General features: G+C 40.2%; 2 protein-coding genes across 6 annotated transcripts in view; both read left to right on the top strand.

The window, feature by feature from the left end:
* The first annotated feature begins 1,807 nt into the window (after window positions 1-1,807).
* Window positions 1,808-8,346, top strand: vps26bl (vacuolar protein sorting 26 homolog B, like). The gene is made up of 6 exons (XM_020613488.1): window positions 1,808-2,267; window positions 4,418-4,574; window positions 6,098-6,262; window positions 6,396-6,571; window positions 6,674-6,816; window positions 8,117-8,346. The coding sequence occupies exons 1-6, from the start codon at window positions 2,045-2,047 to the stop codon at window positions 8,252-8,254; spliced, it is 1,002 nt and encodes a 333-aa protein (XP_020469144.1). The 5' UTR covers window positions 1,808-2,044; the 3' UTR covers window positions 8,255-8,346.
* Window positions 8,347-15,684: 7,338 nt separating this feature from the next.
* The window catches only part of arhgap32b (Rho GTPase activating protein 32b), a 115,276-nt gene continuing 103,086 nt past the window's right edge, over window positions 15,685-27,874 (top strand). For 4 of the 5 annotated variants that reach the window (XM_020613502.1, XM_020613504.1, XM_020613503.1 and 1 more), the window contains exon 1: window positions 15,685-16,112. The gene's annotated coding sequence lies outside the window, so the exon portion shown is untranslated. Of the gene's footprint in view, window positions 16,113-19,744; window positions 19,783-27,874 lie in introns of all 5 variants that reach the window. The other variant, XM_020613499.1, reaches the window with a different exon arrangement.

Raw genomic sequence — 27,874 nt, 5'->3', positions numbered from 1 at the left:
TACCATTATCTCAGAAAGTTTACATCTATAGTAGATGCATATGTCACAAGGAGAGAAGCATAGTGCCACATATCTGGAGGGGGTTTAGGATGTTGAGGACAAAATGTCAGTGCAGGTGATAAATGGTCCATTTCTTTAAAGAATCACTTATTGATTTAACAAAGACCTACATGGAAAATGTCTTAATAGGCTTACAGAGGTCAGCGATGATACATTTGACCACAAAATAATGTAGTACTGTATGCAACAAAACAAAACACAAATAACTGCCAAAACACACACTGTCACAGAGCTGCAGCTGGTCATAGCCTCACCTTTGTTGGTACACACACAGTGAATGTTGGCTGTTGATTTAACCTTTTCATTGTATCTAGAATACTGTTTTCACTTTGAGTTGCAGACTTCACTATTTAGTTTTAATAGCTCAAGCAGTCATGCCATGTATCAGCAAACACAGAGGGATTATAGTGCAGCAGTTCCTAGCAAGAGAAATGTAGGAGGACCAACTTCAGGAAGGTTGGAAATATATTAACAGATTTGAAATTTCCAGATCAATAAGTCAAAAGTGCAAAGTTGTTAAAACACAACACCTCTTTAGTATCGTAAGGTAGACCAGCTACAGCCTAATTTTTATCAAAACAAGCCATCCTCTGATGAAGACAAATAACATTGGTCCCTATGTGCAGCTGTGAGGCTAGCCTGCAGGGACTGTCTACAAAGTACAAGACTGAAAGGGCTCCTACTAAAATATTCACTAACTCCACTCTTATACATGTAGTACACCCCCTCTACCTTGAAGACTAGACTTAAGATTTTATTTTTTCATAAAGCTTATAGTGAGGGCTGGCCCAGGTGACCCTGAGCCCTCTCTTAGTTATGCTGCTATAGGCCTAGATGCCGGGGGCCCTCCCATGATGCTCTTAGCTCTTCTCCTCTCTCTCCATGCATCTATATGGCACCATAACTAACTGTGCGTCTCCCTAGTATATATTACACAGCACTCTCTTCCATCAAAAACACAAGTCCACCACCTTGGTAATGTAAGTGGAATGCAGCTACTTTGGTGGCATAAAGTATAAGAAAATAATTGATGTGTGTAATGATTCTGGTGACATTACACTGTAATTCGCCACAATTATGCAAGAGTATATTTTTCAAAGTAAATGTTGTAGTATAATCATCAGATGGCCATTTATGTGCAGTGTGATTTTGGTGACACTAGAATATATCAGAATGAAGTTGCTCAATATTTTTTTGTAGAAACTCTTTTCAGTCTTGCACTTTGTAGACAGTCCCTGAGCACTAGTCTCACAGCCAGCTGCACATAGAGAACAATGCTATTTGCCTGCAGCGGACGATGGCTCTTTTTGATAAAAATGAGGTTCTAACTTGTTTACCTTACTATGATACTAAGGAGGTGTTGTGTTTTAACAGTGTTTCACTTATGAGTTATTATCATTATCATTAAAAATTACCATTTTAAAACATCTCTCTGAATTTCTTTGTTTTATTTATTTTTCTAGATAAAGGATTGCGCTGTTGCATTTTCAGGCAACACAAGCCAAAAAGGAACCATTGCAGAGAACTAGCAGCATGCCCACAAACACCTGAAACGTCGGGCAACAAACTACAAACTCTCATAACAGCCGGAATTTTTTTTTTTCGCCAGTTGATACTGCGCCAAAAAGTGCAGATACCAGTATGTAAAATGGTTACATTCCACCAAATACTGTTGTTTTACTTTAGCACTGAAAGTAAAGTTTATATCAACAGTTTAAAAAAACTCTCCCCATAAACGCGTCTTTTCCGGCAAACCGCCAATAAACAGCTGAAGAAGAAGAACGCATCTTTTCCTGATCACTGTCGGCGCATGCGCAGTCAGCCGGTTGTAACTCGAAGTATTCAGTCATTTGGGAAGCGCTGTTTGCTACGAGGTCTCAGGGGAAAAAAAACAATACAAAACAAAAAACAGACTATAGAGTGTTGTTTGTACGACAGGAGGTCTGTGTCACCGGGGTTCAGCGACGGTCACTGACGTGCAGTCATGAGCTTCTTTGGTTTTGGTCAAAGTGCTGATATCGATATAATTCTGAATGACGCCGAAACGAGAAAGAAAGCGGAGCATAAAAGCGAAGACGGCAAGAAGGACAAATATTTTCTCTTCTACGATGGAGAAACGGTGTCCGGGAAAGTCAACGTTACGCTCAAATACCCTGGGAAGAGGCTGGAGCACAGCGGCATTAAGGTTGAATTTATCGGCCAGATAGGTGAGCAGCTGGCAGGCCTGCGCTTCGCCGTGAGCGCGCTGATAGAAGTGGCCAAAGTATGTGTTGTGGAGCTAGCTACAGGCTCTGACAACACAACTATACACTCACACTATGTAGTTTATGAAATGTGGCCTAACAACCACTTTGTCTTCACTCTGACCACCCAAAGTGTTGTTGCCCTGTCGTAACAAGTGTCCGTTTGAAGCGTCGAGTCTCGTGACAGTTGTGGGTGCAGCCTAACACCAGCAGACACGTGACCGCCGGCGGGCTGTCTCGGTCAACTTTTCTGTCAGCAGTTCTGTCCGAACTCGACTTGCAGACTAAGAAGTAGTTTACAGACACAGGTCCGGACCTGAAGTTACGCATAATGTAATATGTTAGAGACTTAGAAAGTTACTGGTATGCTGTTAGCAAGCTCCGTCTGGCCATTAGAAATGGTGATGTATCATTTTGTTTGTGGTTTTCACAAGAAAACAAGTTTCGCGGACAAGTTATTAAAATTTAGTCTACCTTGACCAGCTGCAACACTTATTTTACTTGTTCGTGTGTTTATTCGTTAGTAATAATAACCCCGATAAGTTATACAAATGGAGCACTGACAGGCTACCAGAGCCGCACAATGAGCAAGCCTACCGCCTAACAGATATATATTTAATGATAATACTTTATGTATGAGTCGACTGCGGGACCTTTACTGATAGTGGAGTAATTCTGCATTCACAGGTCTGAATACTTCCACCACCAGTGGAGTGGAAATTAGTTAACTTATTATTTAGCCACGATAGTATAAACATAAAACTATACACCTGATTGTTCAAGTATCACAACTGTGCTGTGTCATGATAGCTATGTAGGAGTTCTATTAAAACTAAATAAAACAAAAACAGCATTTCATTTGAACTCTGCAACAAACTGCACAAAGGTTGCACTGTGTAACGCTGGCTTTGGGGCCTACTTGAACTAAAAGATATAGCTTGGTAATGATTTAATTTACAGGTTTCAACTTAGAGACTAAGTATTCCAAATTTACAGTGTAATAATGATGTACCTGTGCTGTATTTTCCAATACCTATTTGTAAGTACTACTACTATATATAAATAAAGTGGAGCTTGTTACCCCCTTCTTCCTTGAAGTTACAGGTACATCATATATACTACAAAAACACAATCCGATAGCTGAGACTTGAAAAGTCAGTGTGTGTATTTTTACATTTATGCTGTCTTGACTAAATAATTAGCTGACTGAAGAAGTATTCAGACCTGTGACAGGAAAACAACAATGTGTGTCGTGGCCTGCAATGCTTTACTGATAACTCCTTATTCAGTCCAGCTACAGTTCTTTTACATCTTTTTAAAGCATAGGTTTGGTCATTTTCTATATTAATAGGATTGTGACATGTTTCTTCATTACAAAACACCAGATCTGCAGATTACTTTAAAATGTTGCCATGACAACTCCAAACAATTGTAAGTTTTTACAGTATCACCAACTACAGCAGTGTGTTTCACCGTGATGTGTTTTTAAATCATTTTTCAACAGCAGTGGTGGTCTATGACACAGACGAAGAAGCTAATCCAGCTTAGAGTCTGACAGACATGAGTAGAGGCAGTTTGTTATTGGTTTTAGTCCCTGTGTGGGGACTGTTCAAAAGACTATTCATGTAGAGACTGACTGAACTTATCCTTTAAGGATCTTAATTATCTCGTTTCAGTTCTGTTGTAATGTTTTAAAATGCAGTCGTTAGGTTAAACTCATGTTTTACACCAATGGTAAGAAGTTCCTCTTGATTCTTTCTAGACACTTTTATCATGAATTCATTTTTTTCTTCACTGCAGCACCCATCTCTTTCCTACCATAATTTGTCTCCATATAAGAAGATGTAGTAAGAGTGGGAGAATATCTGACAGTATATGTAATTTACTGTGTTCAGTGGACATACTCTGAGGTCAAGTCACTAAATAACATTATCATCTGAATGATGTTTTGGGCTAAAATGCTGGACTCCAGCAGTAATCAAGACAAAGCCTGCAGTCTCAGATCAAATCTTGGCTCTTTGCAGCTCTCAGCATTAAAGGAAAAGCTTGCACAAACTCTTTATTGGAATGCATTAAAGTGTAAAGGTCTGATGTTTTTCATGTGTCCTTTCCAGAGCTGTACTATGACAGAGGAAATCGCCACGAGTTTGTGTCCCTTGTGAAAGACTTGGCTCGGCCAGGGGAACTCACACAGTCACAGACATTTGACTTTGAGTTCACACATGTGGAAAAACCCTACGAGTCTTACACTGGTCAAAACGTCAAGTTACGGTGAGCTATGCTGTGTGCATGAAATATTTGCAGCTCAGATTTGGTAGGATTTTTTTAATATACCCCATACAGTTTTTTGCACCGTACATAATAGTTGATTAGCAACATTCATGTTGCCACTAGCTCGACTGGTTCAAACTCAGCATGCTCCATATATGATATGTCATTAGGTGAAGAAACAGCAGCACATGAATCTTCAGTAAGTGTTTCACGTTTTGAATAAACCTCTGTTATTTAATTAGAAGGTATAGTCATTTATTTTCTGCTTAGCCGGCGTTTCAGGTCGTGACAGCATACAAACAGTAAAGACAGTACTTGTCATCATGGTAGCTCTACACATGTTGTGATAGTAATGTTAAGCCAGTATGTAACATGCTGAAATGCTAACATTAACATGCTAGAGAAATAATTTGACCTCATTTTATTTCTTGCTGAGACATACGTTATATTAGAAGAGGAATGCCACACTTATATTTGACTTAGATGTGCAGGACCACAATCCATAAAAGACACAAGTTGTCATTTTTATGTATTGTTTGTTTTAAGGGTTAAACAAATGTGACGTCATTAGTGAATTTTAGAGGTGTTTGTAGTTTCTTATCCTTGATCAGAGTCAAGCTAACACTTTCCACCTGCTTCTGGTCTTTATGCTAAGCTATGCTAATTAGCTGCTGGTTCTAGCTTCATATTTAATAGACAAATGTGAGAGTGGTATCAGTATTCTCTTCAAACTCTCTGCAAGTAAGCAAATAAGTTTATTTTCCAAAATGCTGATGTATAATGACACAGCTAACACCAAACTCAGGCCAAGCCTCATTGAAGCCCCTCACTGTCAGACATTGTCCTTAAGCCTAAAGATAACGTGCAGGGGACAAATCTTTTTCATAACAACATGGCCATTCCTCTGACAGTTCTTGCAGTTTTTACCTCATTTGTAGTATGAAGCTCAGAATATTATGGTTGTCTTTCTGTTCCATATGAGCAGTTTTTTTTGTTCATTCCTCGTGTGTTGCACACTCTGGCTATAGCAACCAAGCAAGAAAACCTTTATTTATATAGCACCATTCTAATCCTAGGTTGCAAAGCGTTTCACAGTAGGATGACAACAAAAGACTGGAGCAACAAACAAGAAGCACTAAAGAAAGTACACACAAAACCAAAAGGCAAATCACCACATAAAAATCACAGTAACATAGTACATGGGCATACAGATGCCCTCATCTGTGCCGGTGTTAAACACCTGCCTGAATAAACAAGTTTTAAGAATTGAGTAAAAGAGAGCCAGACTGGGAGCACTGAATGCCTGGTGGAAGGCTGTTCCACAGTCTTGGAACCAACACCACAAAAGCCTGGTCACCACAGTGTTTAAGTCTGGACCTTTCAGAATAGGTTGAACTTCTGCATGTTTAAAATCAGCTACACTCAGGCAGCCATAAGAGGGAGGACAGTAGGAACCAGCTGTTACAGTCTTGTTTTCATAGCCATATAATGGCATGTGAGCTCATCTTTACATTTGTTTCCAGCTACTTCCTGAGGGCGACAGTAGGCCAGAGGCTGAATGACATCAGCAAAGAGAAGGACATTGTGGTCCACACACTCAGTACCTACCCTGAACTCAACTCCTCCATCAAGATGGAAGTGGGGATTGAGGACTGTCTACACATAGAGTTTGAGTACAATAAATCAAAGTACGACTTGTTTGTACAATAATCCACTAAAATGACTTACATTTATAAGTGTGACCAGAATCAGATCAGAATTGCACCTGAGTGAGAAAAGGAGTGTTTGGTTTTGACAGGTGATGCCACCATTTGTTTGCAGGTATCACCTAAAAGATGTGATCGTAGGAAAGATTTACTTTCTGCTGGTGAGGATTAAGATCAAACATATGGAGCTTGACATCATCAGGCGAGAGACAACTGGCACAGGCCCCAGCGTCTACCATGAGAACGACACCATAGCGAAGTATGAAATCATGGACGGTGCCCCAGTCCGAGGTAATGATAATGGGTTTTACAGCCTGTAGCAGGTAATGAGCTGTGCTTTTGTTGTCAGGTTCATTTGTTGCATACTAAACATGTTTCTGACTATTTGTGGAGGGGAGTCCATTCCCATCAGGCTGTTTCTAGCAGGCTATGAGATGACGCCCACCATGAGGGACGTTAACAAGAAGTTCTCTGTGCGGTACTACCTCAACCTGGTCCTCGTTGATGAGGAGGAAAGACGCTATTTCAAACAGCAGGTATGCATGCTGTATTATGGCTTCATGTTTGCTTGGAAGCTATTTGTACTATTTCCTTTAACCTACACACAGACTGGTGGTTCATTTGCTTTGCTTTTCTGGATGCTAAGCTATTTGGAATTGTGCTTCGTGGCTTTGGATGAAGCTTTCTGGTGTCTGCTGCTTCAGTTTTGACCTTTCTGTTTTTAAATCCCCTAACTTGCTGGCGCACCCCTTTAATCGGTTGAATATTGTTTTTTCAATTACAATTATTTTAAAATTATATTTCTCATCAGTTTTGTTGTGATCTATCCTCTACCTAAAATTTGGTACATACCTACAGTTCCAACTAGAGCTGCAGCCATTAATTTAGTTGATTACTTGCCTGACAGAAAATGAATTGGTAAATACTTTGATAATCAATAAATTGTTTCAGACATTTTTCAACTACAAGTGCCAAATATTCAGTGGTTCCAGCTTTTCCAGTATCATTGTAAATTCATGTAAAATACTTTTGTTTACTTGCCAGCTTTTAAGCTAACTAAGCCAGTTAGCTTAGTTTTGCACAAAGACAGGAAACAGCTAACCTGGCTCTGTCCAGTGGAAACAAAATCTTCCTGCCATCACTTCTAAAACTCACTAATTATCATGTTATATCTTATTTATTTAACCTATCCAAAAACTGAAGTGTAAAATGGCCAAGTTGCCAATTCACATGGGATTATGAGGTGGATTGCTTCTTGGTTGGGAGTTCAGGAAGCTACTGGTCCAAACCTGGCTGATTCCCCTTGTTTCAGGCCCTGTGCTAAAGCAAAGTTAGCCAGCTGCTGTCTGTAGATTCATATTTATTGTATAAACTGCAGAGTGGCATTGATCTTCTCATCTAGTTCTCAACAAGAAAGCACTGAAGCAACAGAAATGAAATGAAATGAAAGTCATCATTAGTTGCTAGGGGAACAAGCCAGCAGCTTTCTGACTGGATGTATACTGTTCACCAGGAAAGCCAGGCATTCATTCAATTATCATGATCAGAAATGGGTAAAATATCTAAAAAATGTCATTCAGGTGACAGTTGTAAGATTGTCTACAGCTACATTTTACATAAACTTACTGTCACTGAAACAAAATCTTGAGACTAGAAAGTGATTTAATTTAATGGCTCATGAGTCTGATTACTTTAAAGTAGTTTCTCTGTTCATTAGAAAGTTTGTTTATTTATAAAGCCACCTGCTGACCTCTAGTAACAATTCATAGCAGGGTAGATGTGAGAAACCACATTTCTTTATATGATTTGTGTATCATTAGTGTTGTGTTGTTGCAGGAGATCACTCTGTGGAGGAAAGGCGACGTAGTGAGAAAAAGTACGTCTCACCATTCAGTCATCGCCTCGCAGCGTTTTGAAGGCTCTTCCAATCCAGATAAATCCGGGTGCCAGAGCAATGAAGACCACGAAAGCTAAAGCCCAGTAGTGAGTGTCGGAGCAAATGTGGTGCAGAAGTTGTCGGTGAAGTCTGAATGTGTATATCATTTGTTTTCATCGAGAAAGAGAGAGAGAGAGAGAGAGAGCTGCAGTGTTTGTCAGAATGTGAGAGTGTGTACGAGTGAGTGAGAGGCTTTGAAATGTGATAAAATGCGTTTGTCAAGGGAACAAACAGTCAGACCAGGCTCCGACTGTGGCTGCCAGTAATTCTGAGTGTTTGTTTTAACCACCTTGAAGTACCAACTGGGTGGACTTGACCACATTAAGACTCAGCTAATTTCTGTCATTAAAAAAACTGCACAAAATTAAATAGACTAAGCGATTTACTTAATTTGACATTTTTATACATATATCCAGTGGCTCACCCTTTAGATGCACTTAAATATTTGCAAAAAGTATTTGACTAATTTCTTGATGTGTATATGAATGTACTGTATGTGACAGAGATGGGACAGGCACTGGGTGTATTTAACAACATTCCCTTCAAATTACTTTCTTGGCTGGACAGTAGCATTGTGCACAAACTGCAGCCGGATCATAAAAAGTTGGTTAAATAGATCTTATTCCCGTACGTCTTCTCACGAGAATGTGACATTAATTCATTTAAGAGGATTTTGTTGCCATTCCCTATGTGACATGAGAATCACCTCCTCTCATTTGGTTACTTTTTATTTTTGGGTTCTTAATAAGAAAACCATGACTTACTGCAGATAATAAATTGAAATACCTGTATAACCCTTATAAATGCTCTAGATGAGAGGGAATGAATTTACATATTTATATAAGACAGCTTTTAAAATATTTTCATACATTCCAATGATCTCATCATAAATAGTTTACATGACTACAGAGTACTTATTTTTTTTTAACAAAGTTCAATTTTTATGAGTATTTCCAAAGTTTGATGCATCAGTTGGCTGTGGGTCTGCGTCTGGTGTTGTCACTGCTGCTGAGACGTCGTGCTTGTGAGTGCCTTCATTGTTACAGTCTCTGATAGTGTGAAGCCCTGTTTTCTTATTTGCACTATGATCTCATTCTGTTTTTCTGCTGTCTGTAACCTCACTGGACTCACTCCAGGGTTCAGAGGAAGAGTACAAGTCAGATTACTATGGCCTGGCATCACTTCAGACCGAATGCTGGACAGTATTACACCTGTGTTCAGTGTCTGTTAGGAGGTGTGCAAGCTGCTAGGACTGACTGCCTTGTTGGTGAGTTTAGCTTCGTGCCCAAAGGACTTATTGCCAGAATATTTCAGTGCAGTACTGAAGAACAGTTGCTGCAGTGCACTGCTATACCCTCCTACCCATTCAGACTGTGCTCAGCTGTGTATCCACTACAGTCACTTTCCTTGAAATTAAAATTGGGTTAAGACTAAAGTTGGTTTCAAATATTGTTAATATGAAAAAAGTGAGATTATAAGAAATGCTACTCAGTCATGTTGAGTACTCCAAAATTCACAGTATTTCACATAATATCTGGTCAGACAGAGTAGATCGTCATGTGGCTTCATTACTTTTTTGTTTGTTTCTTTTTCTAAAATATATTATTTCCACACTTAAAAAAACAAGAGCAGACTAATGAGTAGAAGGTGTGAATAACTGAGAGTTCAGCTTGTCCTCACATTGCCCGAGCCTGCAACCTTTTGCTTAACAAGCTTATGCTGTACAACTTTGCAGAATCTGTCACTGTGTATCATTAAAGGAACCCATGAGGGTTTTAGATATTTTTATATGTCATACTTTTTATGGCACCAACATAATTTTTTAATATGTCGTGTACTCACAGTGTGTCCACTGTCAACAGACTGCTGCTCAGGTAATGGCTGAGATACTGGACACACCACCATAAGGTGTGTTGATCAGAGCCAACAGGATGTTTTTATTTAGATGTTTTGCTTTGTTGACATTATATCAATAATGGTAGAAATCATTGCCATGTACTCTATGCTGCAGTCTCTGGTAGAACTTTATTTGTTTTAAGAAATGGTATGGAGGCTGAACCTTAAGGTTTATATTTTAAAAACACACCCACCCTAATTTGTCAGCTGAACTCAGATTTCAAGCTTAACATCAAAATGGTATAGCCATTTTTACATACCCCAAACTGCACACTAGGAGTGAGAACACAGAAAGCAGCTAATTTGAACCAAGAGCTGCCAAATGAACAGATATTACCGGTGCCACAGACTTAGAAGAAGAATGAGCTGTGTGGCTGCTGAAGGCTCCTCTGCACTGTAATGGTTTCATTTCACCCAGTGGCCGGACACTAGACCGTACTGTTCATTTAACTTTGCTGTAGTTCTGTTAAAGTGGAGAATCAAGTGAAAGGCAGCCACTGGCTCATGAAATCTGGCACTGTTTTTATTTTATGTACATACAAATTAAATGGAAATACAGGACTAAATACAAATTCAGCCATGGAGGCACAAACTTTTGCAAAGATGCATCTGTGTGAGTTGAAAAAGTTTTAACTTAAAACCAAATGCAGAATGCGCCTTAATGATCCATGCATGTCACTCACAAGGGCAGTGTATTTGATGTGACTGCTCAGTCTTTTGTTAACTTCTGCCTTCTCTGACCCCACCCAACAGCCTCATCATGTTTATATGATCCCTGAGTTGTATAGAACATATTCTTTACCATTTGTTTGCCTAATTCTTCATCCTTTACTTTGGTGGTTATCTTCACTGCTACAACATTTCACTGAAATCTGCCATTCAAGAAACCCAATGCAATTTTGGAAAACTTTGTGTTTGTTCATTTATGTGTTTGTTACTTGACATCTTGTTGTGTACTGGTACAGAGATACAGTAGCCAAACTCATCCACTTTGTAATGAGACGACACAAAGAAAAACGAATTATAAATGCAGCCCTCCTTTTTTGTTTATGTCCCAGTCATATTTTATCTTCCTGTCAAATGTTGATTTGAATCATTTTATACAGTATTCCTGTTTCACTTTGCATTAAAAGAGAGTATTTGAACAACACATGTTTTCCTGTTATTTGTATGACATTAAATTAGTTTGAAGTGAAATTCCAGCTTTTGTCTGCTGCTCCCTGGTCTCCAGCTGTTCAGGTTTCTCTTCCTGATTAAAGGACCCATATTATGCAAAATTCACTTTTAGAGCTTTTTCTGACATTCACATGGGTCTCTGGTTTATGTAGAGACACACAAAACACGAGAAACGAGCAATCCCTGCCTGTTTTGTTTCTCCACATTTGTAAAAACCCTTGCTTGAACTATAGCTGATAATATAGCTACAGACGAACTGGAATTGTTAATGGTCTTCTTTTCTTAGACAATCTTGGTAGAACAGAGTCGAGTTGGAGCAGACCCAGTTATCAGAGATAGTTTGTTTACAAATCTCTTTTCATCAGTACATATACTGTTGTTTACCTGTCTATGGAGGAGAAATTCACATGAATTAATGCCGTTGTGGTTCGTTGTGCCGTCCACTGTCGACTCAGCACCGGCAACAGGGGTTGTGCGCATTCATAAACTATCTTTTTAGGGAGATGCTGTCTGGTTTTACCGTGCTGAACTAATTACAGACTATTTGGAGTTATGATGGGTGCAAAGCTAATCTAGAGGTACCCAAGATTAAACATTAAATGGCTGGAAATGTCACCCAACCAGAAGGTTCTATGAAGAGCTAATGTATATGTGTAGTCTTTCTGGCAGTGATGGGAACACTTTCAGATTCTGTTGGTTGAAATAAAAATGACTGTTTTAGATATAGGCTATGAAGTTTAAATGCTTAATGACTGTCCTGAGTAAATGTGACATTGATGGCCACAGAGCAAATCCCCAGTCTGTCTTACTGTATGGACCAAATGCTGTCTCTAGAGGGCAGGATTGGACCACATTTATTAACCACATGTTCCAGGCCACCCATGAACTAGAGTCATTTGTGTATGTGAAGGTTATTGTTAAATTGCATTACTTAAAGGGTAATGGATTATAAGTAAGTAGGAGTTGTTTGGATTCTTGTACAGAGTAATAACCTGCTATTAGGAGGTGACAGTGGTGCAATGGGTAGAGCAGTTGTCACCCAACCAGAAGGTTGAAGGTTTGAATCTCAGTGTCTGCAGTCCATGTGTTGAAGTGTCCTTGGGCAAGACACTGAACCACCATTGCCCCCGATGGTTAGAGCCATCAGTTGAGTTGGCGCCGCAGATGGCTGCCTTGGTTCTGTACCAGAAATTCCTTGTGTGTAACATACTTGGCCAATAAAGGTGATTATCCATATTATTAAATCTGCCATACTGTACATATGTAACTTAGGTGTTAAAGAAAATCCATGTGTGTATAACAGCCATGCAATGAGTGCAAATAAAGCTATTTTGTTTGTGAAATAAAGAAGGAGCTTGTCACTCCTAAGGCACTTCCTCTGCTTTAATTTTAAGTGCAGTTTAAACTTTTCCAGATGACTTGTTTTTCATGTTAAACTGGAAGTGAATAGATGCAGTAAAAATGATTGGGGCATGGTATGATGAATGTGCTTTCTCAATATCCAGGAAGAATGTCTGCTATGTAAAAAACAACCTTGGCATTAAAGAGAACTGTCCTTGAATGAGTACAACGTAAAGGTTATTTTATGTTGTGGCACATAGTCGCAGTGGACATCATTTGAAAGTCCTTACATTGAACAGATGGGGCAGTTGCAGTGGTACAGGAAAAGACAAAAATAATCAAAATATTCAACCATTTTTATGAGACAGGATCACCAAATGCCATTCATGAACTCGTTCAGTTCAACTGCATGAAAAGTTGGTCTAAAGAAGAAACTTTTCCCCGTATAAGTCTACTTTAAACTTTTCATCCTAACATGGATCTTCACAGTAATGACAAACGAAGGCAACAACTGTGGAACGGTTGCTTTTCTGTTCTCAAATGAACAAACGTAGTGACAACATGCCTTTCATTTTCCAGAAGTTAAATTACCACTGAAGTATAGGTTTACGTCTTCCTTCAAGCAATAGTCATGTGCCCCTGTGAACAATGCAACAGGTTTGGCTTGCTTTAATCATTCAGAATTCAGAATCATCCCTGCTGTCCTTACTGCTTATAAAAGATCTTCCTAACATGTTGTCAGCGTAAGTGATTGGGGACAAAATCCAGTTCTTGTTTTGTTCACAAGTGTATTCCAAAGTTTATCCTTTCAAATAAGTCAGATGGAGAGGATATCTTCCAAAAGTTTGTCAAAACAAACTTCTCTTTTTGTTCCCATCTTCCACAACAGCTCACCAGTGAAACTCTTTGTGGGAATTCAGAGAGAGAGGAATTTGTACAAACATCACTAACTTGGGAAGATATCCATTTGATCTAAGTAATACAGGCAGTTGTAGCCAAAGTATAGCCTCAACAATTTGCACATTATGCAGCTTATTGAAATGAAAAGCATGACTCATGCCATCATGCCTTGTGACTCACTGAAACTTTATATGTGTATGAACTATAGAACGTGCATATTATAAGTCCTAAACTATACTGTCTTGCTGAAAAATGTTTGTGGTGCAGTTAATGAGTGTATGGCCAATGGCTTGCAGATTCAGGAAACCACTGACTGATGGTCTCAAGTCATTTCTTTACTGGTTGAGGCTGGTTCTGTCTAACCCAAATTCTGGCAGTCTGTCCCTGAAGCCTGCAGTATGAAAAGTGAACTGAAACAGGCCTGGGATCATCAGTGTGGGAGGAGCATCAGTTGGAGCAAGGAGATGAAATTAGGTGACCAGGTCTAAATTTTCTCCTCCAGTTTTCCTTTACTACCTCTTTGGAACTATGAGGTTTGTTTTTAAATTATCCTCAGAAAGCCACGTGCACCTGGCAAATACACTGTACATTTACTGTACATTTAGTTAGCTCACCTAACTGCACTTTACAAGTAATATGCTGCCAGTAATTTATCCCAAAATTAGGTTATATTCTTTAAAGGACTTACCTAAAAATGAAACATAACATGCACGTGGCTGATGACCAGGCATCTTTTGAACTGTTCCTGTGTACAGGATAATTGGGACCATCTTGCATGAATAACTTGCCACTGGTCAGTGCACATTCCAAAATATTAGGACTCATCATTTCCAGGCCCTTTGTTATAGATGTACATGTATGCCTGACATCATTCTCTGTGTGATACAGCCTCTGTTCAGTTTCGCATGAGCAATATTTCAGAGAAAGTTGCTCAAACAGGTCAAGGTCAAAGTATTTATTTGTCATATGCATAGTTTGGAAACGTGTTTCCCTGTACAATGAAATTCTTACTTTGCCGTCCACATGAATGCCACAAAATACAAATGAAACAACACTATGATCCAAGATGAACTTATGTTTACTGGTGCTGTCTAAAAAAATGAACATCCTCAGCAACAGTGGAACTATAATAAAGATAACAATTGTGAGGTTTGTTGATCATTGACACCGAGGAACAGATGTGTGAGTGTGAGGTGAAATTGGACCAAAATGTATTGACCTGTTATATCACAGCCTTATGAGCTGGTTGCAGTTCTCTCCTTGAATCCTGCTCTTAATGCAATCACATGGCTCTCAGAGCATCATCACCTTTGTACAACATCTGTGTGTGCATCTGACTGAAACAGCTCAAAATCCCCTCACTGCTCAATCTGTCATTAAGCTCTAACATCTCTCACAATGCTAATGATGTTAATGCTGCAGTCTTTTAGTCAACTGACACTTTTCTTGTGATTTGTTTGTGTCAAATTCAATTGTAAAGTGGTAGGAGAGCTAAACTTTACCAGCTGCTTTGGCATTATGGCTAAAGAAGTCATCGTGCAACTATGTCTGCGCTGAACATCTCACCACAAAAGAAGAGTGTCGTCTTATGTTTGTACTCCATTAAACAGCTACATTTGCTTCTATAAGTGATTTCATTTACAATAAAGATAATTTCATCATCAATCTTTATTTATTCAGGGAAAGACCAGTCAAAACGCTTATTGGCTACACTCAAATGAGTGGCCATTTACTGTATATTTGCATAAGGTGACACTAGGTAAAGTTGTTTGGACATTTCATAACTACAAAGCCATTTGATTATCTTGACTTTAGTTGACAATAACTAAACTGACACTATTAGTGGCTGCTGGTTTCTTTTAGACATGCAATTCTCTTAAGATTGCTTAAATTGCAGCAGCTGCAGGAATGGTAGAAAAATGCTCTTCAGCAGGGATATCTAAGAAATGTTAAATTAAGTTACCATCAGATTTTTATAGTTTTGACCATTTAATTCACAGCCAGACATGTAGCCTACCTAAACTACCACATAGTGGCAGCTCCATTATGATAACGAATTGTCTTTTTATCACCTTAATTTGGCGTTACCCTCTCGTGTGCCACAATTCCAACAGCACGTGAAGGCGGCACAGTGATAGCGCTACTCCTGTGCTCCAGTGTCCACTCCGAGGTGTGCTCTCCTCTGAGTTAGACCGGGAGGAGAGCTTCATGGCAAGTTTTACCCTGGAAAAGCGCTCCGTGCCTTGAGTCAAATTGAATTTAGTAAGACTTTTGTTTCTATAGGGAATGACTATATTGGAAGTCTTTATTTTTTCCTTAGAACAGCAACCTCGGTGTCCCGGGGGAGCCTTTTTTGTTGTTTAGGTTTAGGGTTAACGTAACTGAACACAACCGCGGGTCTTCCTTCATCTTGGAGAGTAGGCATATTTAAAAAAATACTGTCAAATACTTTGTGCCTGACGTGTTTGAGTCTGCTGGGATAAGCTGCGATGAGGAGGGAATTTAAAAGCGGCTAAGCGCCAGACGGAGACAGCGAAAGCTAAGCTCATCTCACCAACCACAGTCTCGACCACAAAGATACAGGTACTTTTACTTTAGCTTAGCATATTAATGCTACATGCTCGTGATGCAACTATGCTTTGCCTCCTTTCTTACTTTACTGGCTGACGTTATGTAGCAATAGTTGGTGTTTGGCGGCCAGACGGTGTAAATTGCATGTGTGTATTCTATGTGTGAGAGGGGGTGGCGGGGGTGTGTGAAGGGGCATCGGCAGAAACGAGAGTAACGTCTTCCCGGCTAGTCATGGCGTGGATCGAATTGGCTAATTCTCCAGTGGCGAGGAAATTGTGCGTTCAAAACTAGGGCAGTTTAACGCTATGTTTAGTTCGATGCTCCTCTTACAGCAACAGCAGTATGCGACCGCATTTAAGTAATATTTAGTCTATATTTCTTCCTCGGGAGCACATTAACATTAACTGCTGTGACTAGTGGGCTATTTGAAGTTTGATAGATATTGTGTGTTCACGTGCCGTTTGGTGAACCAGATGATGCCGCATTCACGGTGTCGCCCCGTGAAAGGTTAATGTTGATGCTGTAACCTTCTGAAGAATCTCCTAATATTAGCAGCTTCGTTGAAACATGCGCCACTGTTTGGACTCCACTGCTTCTCCACTGTAATTTAAATGAGGTCCTACCCAGGAGGGACTCTGAAAGCTACCCACTACCTCGCATGTTATTTGATCCACAGTTTTAGTGATCTTCTGATGCCTCATTCCCAGTGTTAGGTTACGATTTAATCAGATCTGCAGGGAGATCTTTAATCCTCATTTAACTAGGCCAACCAGTTACAAACATCATATCTGAGCTGCACAGCTACAGTGCTGCTATACCACTGAGTGTCTCCAGGGCAATATAGTCAAACACAGTGGAGGTTCACTGAGGTTTTGGGGTTGCTTTGCTGCTGCAGCAACTGGATGTCCTGACTGTGTGTGTGGCATTATGACATCTGAAGACTACCAATGGATTCTGGGGCCCAGTGTCAGAAAGTTGTGTCTCTGTCAGAGGTCATGGGCCTTACAGCAGGACAATGACCCAAAGCAGACTTCACAAAGCACCAGAAATGATTTCAGACAATGTGCTGTAGAGTTCTGAAGTGGCCAGCAATGAGTCTAGATCTAAATCTCATAGATCACCTGTGGAGAGATCTCAGAACAGCAGCTGGGAGAAGGAACCCTTCAAATCTGAGAGACCTGGAGCAGCTGGCAAAAGAAGAGTGGTCCAAAATTCCAGTAGAGAGGAGGAAGAAACTCACTGATCCAATGTTCCAATGCAAACAAAATAAATTAACATGAGAATACCAAAGAACTTGTGATTGCAACGGTTTTCTGGGAGAAGTGGTGCGTTATCTGACAGAAATGCAGGGATAGCAGTATTTTTGGCCAAGACTACCTGTGTTCGCAGCATCTCCCTTGCTACCCTGGTCAGCAGGACAAAAGAGTTCTAGTAGCACGCCTCCTTAACCTATTACATTTCTGTCTCCGACATGACTAGGGTGGAAAAGTTGACGAGTCATAGTTTGTTCTGTATTTTGCTGTCGGGGTCACAGTTCAGTACAGTTATATTTTCAGGACAGGTAGAGGCCACTTGTTTTGTGTTGTCAATGTGTATGTCAAAAAAAAAAGATTAATCTGCAAATGTGCTAGCATGTTGTTATTTTGAGTAATCTCTACTCTTTAGTAGTAGAAGAAGAAGCTTTATTTTATTGTCATTGTAACATTGTGACACGTACAATGAAATTTTGTTGGGAGCCGAGGGCCCCGGGCCACTGCGTGCATACGCGCCGCCATCACGGACAACTTGGGGGGTGCAGTGTCTTGGACACTTCGACATGTGGACTGTAGGCACTGAGATTCAAACCTTCAACCTTCTGGTTGGGAGACGACTTCTCTACCCACCGCCCCACTGTCACCCCCCTAGAAGCTTGTCTGATTTAAATGCGCAATGCTGAATTAAATATTGCCTCAAAATACATAGATCACCCTGTCTATAGGGGGTGTTATTTCTTATATAGGGAATAGTTTCTCCTGGGTTTGTGCATTGGATTTGCTCATATAGCTATAAGTTGTTATAACAGTCTGTTTTCATGTCAGTCTGTTGACATCAAGTTGAAGTAATTTTGGGTTGGAGACTTGGATTTGCTTATTTTTATGGAGTACTTCTTTGCTGCAGTTTTAGAATAATGGCTTTTACTTGAAGACAGATTCGTGTACATTGATGCTGCACCTGTAATTGTGATACATATTCTTTTCTTAGCTGGCAGGACATTAAAACCAGATGATTAATTTTCATTGTTAGATTTTTTTCCACTGAGGATCAATTTTACAGCCAAATGAATAGAATAGACACAGTATTAGGGTAAATTATTCATCAAATGACACACAGAGGATTATTTTCTCTGACTAATCTCCTGTTTTTCACTAGATATGTAGCACAGTAACATTTATATTTACCACCTGGAAAAAAATATGATGGTACTTTGAAGCTGCAGTGTCCTCCAGTTCTCAGAGGCCATTGTATCAAGTGTTTACTGCCCTTAAACCAGCTCTTCTACTCTGTCTTCAGCATTTGTTTTAAGCAAATAATTTACATCTATTTTAAAGGCCAGTTAAGATTTGAACAGAGAAGCAATGAGATGGAGCTGTTTGGCCTTCTCTCAACAAGCTTGTTTACATCTAGTCTCTTAATGGAAGTCTTCTTAGTGAACACAGACCTGACTATAAATGCAGATTAATTGACATTAAAATACATAATTACTGATGTTTTAACCAGAAGAGCTTTCTCCAGCTGAAGGTGATCTGATTGGTCAAACATGTTGCCAGTGAAACAGAGCTGTAAGTCTCCATTGTGGCTCCAGTTTTTTGTTGTATCACACACCTGTCCTGCTGAGGTTTGGTGGGTGTACACATGACCACTCACAATTAATAAAAATTTTATTGCATAGTAAATAATGACAGTTAAGTCAATCAGATCTGTTTTTGTTGTCATTTTGTATTTCTTGGTGCTATTTCTAGGATGAGGAGGGGGTGAATTAGTCCTTTATAAAGCATTGAAATGCCAGAATATTTAAAGACTAGTTTTCTGCAGCCAATGTTAATTTATGAGATTAAAGTGATTTTCCCAGTGGCTGTGGTAACATTATCAAGGTAAGGTACTAGATGGAAGCAAATGAGCAAACCCGATGCTGCTGTTACAGGTTTGAACAGCCAGTTGCAGCTGAAATAACACACTGTGTAGTTTTAGGATTAGCCAGATCCTAATAACCTGAGGGAACAACTAGCTGTAGTTGCTTATGGCTGATGCAATTGTTGGGAAGCTGCAACACATTTGTTAAATAAGTTAAGCTGCTGCATTTGAGTCCGTGCTTAGATTTTCTACTAAAGGACAAGTAAAGCTAATAAATGATAAAAGAAGAGGCAGCAACAGTACACGAGTTAGTTTGAGTAGTGAAAAAGACAGTAAGAGACTCTGTCTTTTTGCATATGCAGCTGTCTTTTATTGCTTTTTAAATGCTCAGAAGTGTGTTCCTTTCACTCTTTTGGATTTAAATACTGATACTGATGTGGTCGAAATCATCACTGAAGCTCAAGCCACTTGGTTTTCTGACGGTCTCTCTCTCTCTCTCTCTCTCTCTCTGTGCGTGTGTGTATATATGATAGAACGGCCCTAGTAAGAGTAGAAGAGAAGCAAGCGGACTGTAAGTAACTGCGAAAGAACTTATTCTTATGATATTTTGCATTGATCTGCACCTTTTGCCCTTTAGCTGCTGTGTCAGATGTGAGGAGTTTTTACTTTTAAACAATCTGCTGTCAGCTTTTATCAACAAGATTATCATTTAATTATTAGTCATACTGTTCAGGTAGTTATAAAACTTTGATATACTCAAAGATCATGTTTTTTCAGCGAATATGGGGTTACATATGTTTTAAATGACCTCACAAACACTCTTTATAAAGCTGCATCTCAGTTTGGTATGTTCTCAGATCTTATTAAATCAGTAGCTTGATGTATACAGTCATTTACATTAGAAAGGAAACAAAGGCGTATTGGTTTATCCAAACGAATACCTCAAAGATTAATAAGTATATGAAAACACTCCCTGTAGACAGGGCGAGCTATGTATTTTGAGACAGTAATTCAGCATTGTGCATTTAAATCAGACAAACTTCCAAATTGTGTACAGACTGACTGTCCTCTCTCCTGTTATGCAACCAACTGCTTCCTTTTGTTTCCTTGTTATGTACATGAAACCTCCTGCATTCTCAATGGTCTCCTTGTTTGTCTCCGTCCTTGGCAGCCATGCACAAAGCCAGACATGACCTCTGACCTCAGCCTTAGATACTGACGCATTGTGCAGGGCTGAGAATCTATTGTCATTCCTTACCGCATGTTCATTGACTATGCATAATGCATACACTACTGTCCTCAGGCCTTGTTTCACACATACATATAGCTGCACACTCCATTCATAGTGTGAAAAAGCATCTCGCTCCAAGCTCGGTGCACGGTTGCAGGCCTCAGAGGATGCCGTGACGTTCCTGTAGGAGATTCCATTCTTCAGTAAACAATCCTGGCATTGACATAGACGTTGATTAGCAAGTTGCCAGGGTATTTTCACAGTGCCCAGTGGAGGATAATGAGAAGGAATGGACAAAATGGAGTTCTCATTCATAACTCTGCTGGAAACAAGTTGTGTGAAACTACTTGGAAGTATTTATTGAAGCCATGTAGCTGAAAGTTTTGCTTGCTCTCTTACCAAATGTGTGGAAATTCAACAGATTGTTGTGACAAGGTGCTGAAAGCCTCCAGTCAGAGTATCAGAGCTCAGAGATGGTCTCTGACGTTTTCTGTCAGCATTTTTAAGGCCTCTTCCTGGAGTTGTTGGAATAAGTTTGTGTTGAAGCTGTGGTGCTTCCATTTCCAGTCTTACCCCAATGATTTTGGTGAACATGATACATAAAGGAAAATTGGACTGATCCTCAGAAAGTTAAAGGAAAATGGAAATGTATTTGGCAGTGACTCCTAAGAAGAACATGAGTTAATGAAAACCTTTTTGAGTAATTAAGTTTAGACAGTAGTATTGTATAGTATTGATTTTTCGATACATTCAATTCTGAAAAATTTAACATGTTTAAATATTAATTTCCTGTAGTATTGATAGACTGATGCCATCTGCGCTTTCTGGCTCTCTCTTCAATTTGACAGCAAGTTTACACACACACACACACACACACACACACACACACCCCACTGCAGTGCCCATCGCCACCCCTCCACTCACTCACAGTGCTGTCTGTTTTGTCACCTGTCTTGCTTCTGCTGAATTGTAAGCTAACAGCAGACTGTGGTATATTGCAGGTTTTGTTATGGCGTTGACTCATTATAGATGACAAGTGCAGAGGCCCATGATAGGTTTTGGTTGACAAAGAAAAGGGCACTGCTCTTTAGCAATGCTACAGAGCAGTACTAAGTTAGCACAGCTAATGATAGGTGCTAACAACTAATTCAGCAATGCACCTGAACGACTGACACTCCGACATCTATAAAGAGGTTGGTGACGGCTCCCATTTCAGCATGAGTGAAGCACTAAAAATAATGGCCCAGTATACTGTTAAGTGTGTTATTCTGTTGTTGGACCAACTGTAATTCTCAAAGCTAAGCTAATCCTGCACAGCGCTATCAGGGCTGAGGAATCTCAGAAAGCAGAGATTCAGTACTTAAATTAATTTAGATGCTGTTGTGCTTAACATGCATTGTGTGACAATCTCAGAGGCTCTTGCACATGTGTACTACCTCAAGAAGAATATCGTTTTCATTAATGTGAAAAAAATGACAAAGTACAAAAAATGATTTTCAAAATATATCTACAAAGTGCTGCACACTTAAAACCAAGAATGGCAATAATGTAATGTGGAATGTTTTAGGAACATACATACACAGCACAGGAGCTCACATACACATATATATAAACATACAGTATATGTCAAAACACATGCACATGGGTGTATGCATGTGACATGCAGGCACATACACCTTGTGTGCATACACACAAACAACTAAATGTGCATCATAAGAGAGGAACAGGACAAAATAAAATGTAAAATTTTATGCCCTCAATCAGGTGTCAGTTTTTCCTTGTGGTATCAAATAGTATTGATATTTTTCAAGGTATCATATCAAAGTTAGAAATTCCTTTATCATGACAACACTATTAGACATTAAAAAGCACACCAACAAAATGGTGACATATGTGACATATGATGAGTTCCAGCAACCTTTCAAAGGATACCACAGCATGAGTAATAAGTAGGCACAGTTAGAGACTTTTTTTTTTAATAAAGTGTGTACAATAATTTTAGGTCATTTTTATCAACATGTAATAGCCCCTAATTTCACATTGACAAATCAAGAAGTGGCTTTTCTCCATCCATCTTCATCCACTTCATCTGAGACCGGGTCGCAGGGGCAGTAGTTCGAGCTGAGCCTCCCAGACTTCTTTCTCCCCCCACACCCCCTCTAGCTCCTCAAGGCGTTCCTAGGCCAGCCAGGAGACATAGTCTCTCCAATGTGTCCTGGGTCTGCCCCGAGGCCTTCTCCCGGAGGGACATGCCTGGAATACCTCCCCAGGGAGGCATCCAGGGGGCATCCTAGACACGTGCCTGAACCACCTCAACTGGTTCTGCTCAATGTGGAGGAGCAGTGGCTCTACTCTGAGCTCCTCACGGGTGACTGAGCGCCACACACTATCCCTAATGGTGCGCCCAGCTGCTCTCCAGAGGAAACTCATTTTTGCTGCTTGTATCCGTGATCTCATTCTTTCGGTCATGATCCAAAGTTCGTGGCCATAGGTGAGGGTAGGAACATAGATCGACCGGTAAATTGAGAGCTTTGTCTTACATCTCAGCTCCTTCTTCACCACAATGGACCGGTACAGAGACTGCATTACTGCGGATGCCGCACCCATCCGTCTGTCAACCTGCTGCTCCATTTTTCTCTCACTCATGAACAAGACCCTGAGATATTTAAACTTAGGGATGCACCGAATATTCAGCCACCAAAAGGTTTTGGCCGAACATGGCCCAAAAGTACATTTTTGGTTTTCGGCCAAAATGCTTTTATCGTCGAAACAATACGGCTGAAACGTTGTGATGATGCAAACAAACCGCGACCTGCACGTGCTTGTCTGAAGCAACATGTCTGCGGTGTGGACTTATTTCAGTATATCTGAGAAAGACCCACGGACAGCGATTTGCAAAACATGTAATGGCGAAATTTCAATAGGGGGTGCATCTGCAAAGACTTTCTCCACGTCGGGTTTAATTTATCACTTGAAATCCAAACATTCCGAGCGCTACGCTGAATATGAGAGGAACACGGCACAGAAAAGGAAAACGCCTCCGAGCACGCCCACTCCGTCTGTGGCGGACGTTTTTGAAAAGGCAAGGAAGTTTCCCAGTGATGGTGTCAAGGCAAATGGCATTACACAAAAGATTATGGAATTCATTGCCTTAGATGATCAGCCATTCTCTGTCGTAGAAGATGTGGGATTTCATAGGGTGATCGAGCACATTGAGCCCTGTTATGTCATGCCGAGCAGACAACATTTCTTAGTGTGTTTACCTGAGCTGTTTAATGTTGTTGCAACTCACGTCCATGAGCATATAGCTGCAGATATTTCAGCAATCAGTTTCACGACAGACATATGGAGCTCAGATGTCTGCATATTTTATACTGTGCATTGTTGCAATGTGCTAAATAAATATTTGCATAATTTGTAATTGATTTATTCTTTGAAACTTTATTAATTTATGCAATTGCAATGCCTTGATTTTAGTAAAGTTGGTACACAGTCATAGCCATAAATGCAACGGTGGTACTAATAATTGGCATAATTTCTTTCGGTGTTTCGGTTTTCAGCCTTGGTTTCCTCTTTTTCGGTTTTCGGTTTCGGCCAAGAATTTTCATTTCGGTGCATCCCTACTTAAATTCCACTTGAGGGAGCAACTCGCCAGAGAGAGCCATCCAGCTTTTTCCGATTGAGAACTATGGCCGTGGATTTGGAGGTGCTAATTCTCATCCCCACCGTTTCACACTCTGCTGCAAACCCCTCCAGTGCATGCTGTAGGTCTTGAACTGATAAAGACAACAGAACCACATCATCCGCAAAAGCAGAGATGAGATTCTGCAGCCACCAAAACAGACACCCTCCATTCCCTGGCTGTGCCTAGAAATTCTGTCCATAAAAATAATGAACAGAATCTGTGACAAAGGGCAGTCTTGGTGGAGTTCAACATGCACTGGAAACAGGTCTGACTTACTGCCGGCAATGCGAACCAAGCTCCTACTCTGCTCATACAGGGAACGGACAGCCCGTAACAACGAGCCCCACACCCCATAGCCCCAAAGTACCTCCCACAGGATGCCACGAGGGATACGGTGGAATGCTTTCTCCAGTTCCAAAAAACACATGTAGACTGGTTGGACAAACTCCCATGAACCCTCTAACACCCTAGTGAGGGTATAGAGCTGGTCAGGGCTTTTCTTTGTGATTAAACTTATTATAGCAGTAACTGTCCAATCACAGCTTAGCAGCAGGTCTGCAAAACTTTGAATTTCTATAAGTGTTGAGGTGGTGTACATGAGGCTGAAGTGGGACACAGTGTATAAGTGTAAGACATTATCTTTGTGCCTTTTAAATCACTTTTCCAAAAGCAAAAATGCAAGGAGTGAATTAAACACCACAAGCTGCAGACATGAGCATATTTGACTAAGAAGCATAGTAACTAGAGCAGTAACGTAGTGCCAGGGCCAAGCAGCATATCTTTAGCTAACTACATTATAATTTTTTGGGTTTATGCTGTGGCAGCATATAAACATGTAATGAATTGTCTGTAAAACACTATGTACAGTGGGGCAAATAAGTATTTGATACACCGCTGATTTTTCAAGTTTTCCCACTTACAAAGAATGGACAGATCTGTAATTTTCATCGTAGGTATACCTCAACTGTGAGAGACAGAATCTACAAAAAAATTCCAGTAAATCACATTGTTAGATTTTTAAATAATTTATTTCCATTTTATTGCATGAAATAAGTATTTGATCACCTACCAACCAGCAAGAATTCTGGCTCTCACAGACCTGTTAGTTTGTCTTTAAGAAGCCCTCCTATCCTCCACTCATTGCCTGTATTAATTGCACCTGTTTGAACTCGTTACCTGTATAAAAGATACCTGTTCACACACTCAATCTATCAGACTCCAACTTCTCCATTATGGGAAAGACCAAAAAGCTGTCTAAGGACACTAGGGACAAAATTGTAGACCTGCACAAGGCTGGGATGGGCTACAGGACAATAGGCAAACAGCTTGGTGAGAAGGCAACAACTGTTATTAGAAAATGGATGAAATTCAAGAAATTCAAGATGACTGTCAATCTCCCTCGGACAGGGGCTCCATGCAAGATATCAATGATCCTGAGAAGGTGAGGGATCAGCCTAGAACTATACGGGAGGACCTGGTCAGTGACCTGAAGAGAGCTAGGACCGCAGTCTCAACGGTTACCATTAGTAACACACTACACCGTCATGGCTTAAAATCCTGCAGCGCACGTAAAGTCCCTTTGCTCAAGACAGCACATGTCCAGGCCCGTCTGAAGCTTGCCAAAGACCATCTGGATGATCCAGAGGAGGCATGGGAGAAGGTCATGTGGTCAGATGAGACCAAAACAGAACTTTTTGGTATAAACTCCACTCGACGTGTTTGGAGGAAGAAGAAGGATGAGTACAATCCCAAGAACACCATCCCAACCATGAAGCATGGGGATGGAAACATCATGCTTTGGGGGTGCTTTTCTGCAAAGGGGACAGGACGACATTGAGGAGAGGATGGATGGGGCCATGTGTCGCGAGATTTTTGGCAACAACCTCCTTCCCCTCAGTAAGAGCATTGAAGATGGGTCATGGCTGGGTCTTCCAGCATGACAATGACCCCAAACACACAGCCAGGGCAACTAAGGAGTGGCTCCGTAAGAAGCATTTCAAGGTCCTGGAGTGGCCTAGCCAGTCTCCAGACCTGAACCCAATAGAAAATCTATGGAGGGAGCTGAGACTCCATGTTGTTAGTTCGACTGGTGATGGCACAGCCATGCAGTTTCTCTCACAGCACCTTTCCTACTGTGGAAATGGGCTCCACTTGCATGTACCTCCCTCAGCTTTGCAAACGGTGCCATTATGTTCATTTTTGATTGTTTCAGGATCTCAGGTGAAATCTGTGGAACACTTTGGTCCATTGCTTGTTTGAAAACACATCAGATGAATGTAGTCATGAACCATGTTCTCCTTCACATGAAGTGCAGATGAGGCAGGAATGAACAGGAGAAACATAGGATTGACTCAGGTGTCACCCACGTACAAATATAATTCAAAAATACTCCAGATGTCCATTTTGCATGGTATGAACTTGTTTCCACATTATCTCTGACCACAGCTGGCTAAAAACCTCCTCTGCAGGACAGCAAGGTTTTGTCCAGGGACATAAGAGAGAAATTTCTTTTAAATAGACTGTAAATTTGAAATATACCAACTCCAATTAGCTTGGTGGGAGCTGAAGCTGTATTTGAGCCTCAGATGAACTCTGGGGTGCATGTTTTTACAGAACAAGAGTCGTGTATTTTGTCCCTCCTTTTCTATAGCGTAGTGATGGAAATGTTCAGGGTCTGTGTGGAGAGTAGAAGAAATGGCAATGACTAAAACCTATTCTCGTGGACATAGAGCTACATTGATATTGTTTTAACACCAAGTTGAAAAATCCCAAACTATTCCTTTAGTGTTTGTCAGTCTCTTATTGTTTGGTGCCACAGACCTCTGTTGTTTTTCAAAAATGATTAAAAACACAGAAGTGAAATGCACGGTTGCACTGGATAATGTGTTTCTTCATTGCAAAACCGCAGACACACATATTAAAAAAATGTTGCTCCAAACCACCATAACTTTTTACAGCATCTAGAGTAACTTGGTTGTCTTCAAGTTGCCATATCCATGTGTTTGTTTGGCTTTTCTCATTTTGTTCATACTGTATCCTGATTATTTGTATTGTAACTGCAACTAGAGGAATGCATTTCCTGTTGAAAATGCGTGTGGATGCAAATAAAAGCTGAAAGATCATCCTGAAAATGCCTGAAATCAATTGGAGCTGAACATTTTGATACCTGAATGGCTTTTCTAGTTGAAGGTTACTTGATACAGAGGCGTCAATTTGTGAAGTTGGGTGAATACCAATCGAGTGAGCTGGACATTGTATGTGGAGTGCCTCAGGGTTCTGTTTTGGGACCTTACTTATTTATAATATACATTAATGATATATGCAAGGTTTCTGATTTAGTGAAAGCGGTTTTGTTTGCTGATGACACTACCATATGGGCATCGGGTGAAAACCTACAGCAACTATCTGGATGGGTTACACAGGAACTTGAGAAGATAAAGAAATGGTGTGACAGTAATATACTATCTCTGAATTTGGATAAAACTAAATTCATGGTATTTGGGAATCGCAGATTAGACAAGGACTTTCAATTGAATATTGGGGGAGCTAAAATAGAACGAGTACATGAAATTAAATTTCTAGGTGTCATAGTTGATGACAAATTCTCCTGGAAATCGCATATTAGATATGTTCAGAATAAAATAGCAAAAAATATATCGATATTGGCAAGGGTTAGATATATTTTGGACGGGAAAGCACTACGCATTTTGTATTCTTCATTGATTTTACCATACTTAAGAGTATGGC

Source organism: Monopterus albus, unplaced genomic scaffold, assembly GCF_001952655.1.
Source record: "Monopterus albus unplaced genomic scaffold, M_albus_1.0 scaffold134.1, whole genome shotgun sequence".
Lineage (NCBI taxonomy): Eukaryota > Metazoa > Chordata > Actinopteri > Synbranchiformes > Synbranchidae > Monopterus > Monopterus albus.
Note: the sequence above shows the minus strand (reverse complement) of the source record. Positions and strands in the feature narration are given on the sequence as shown.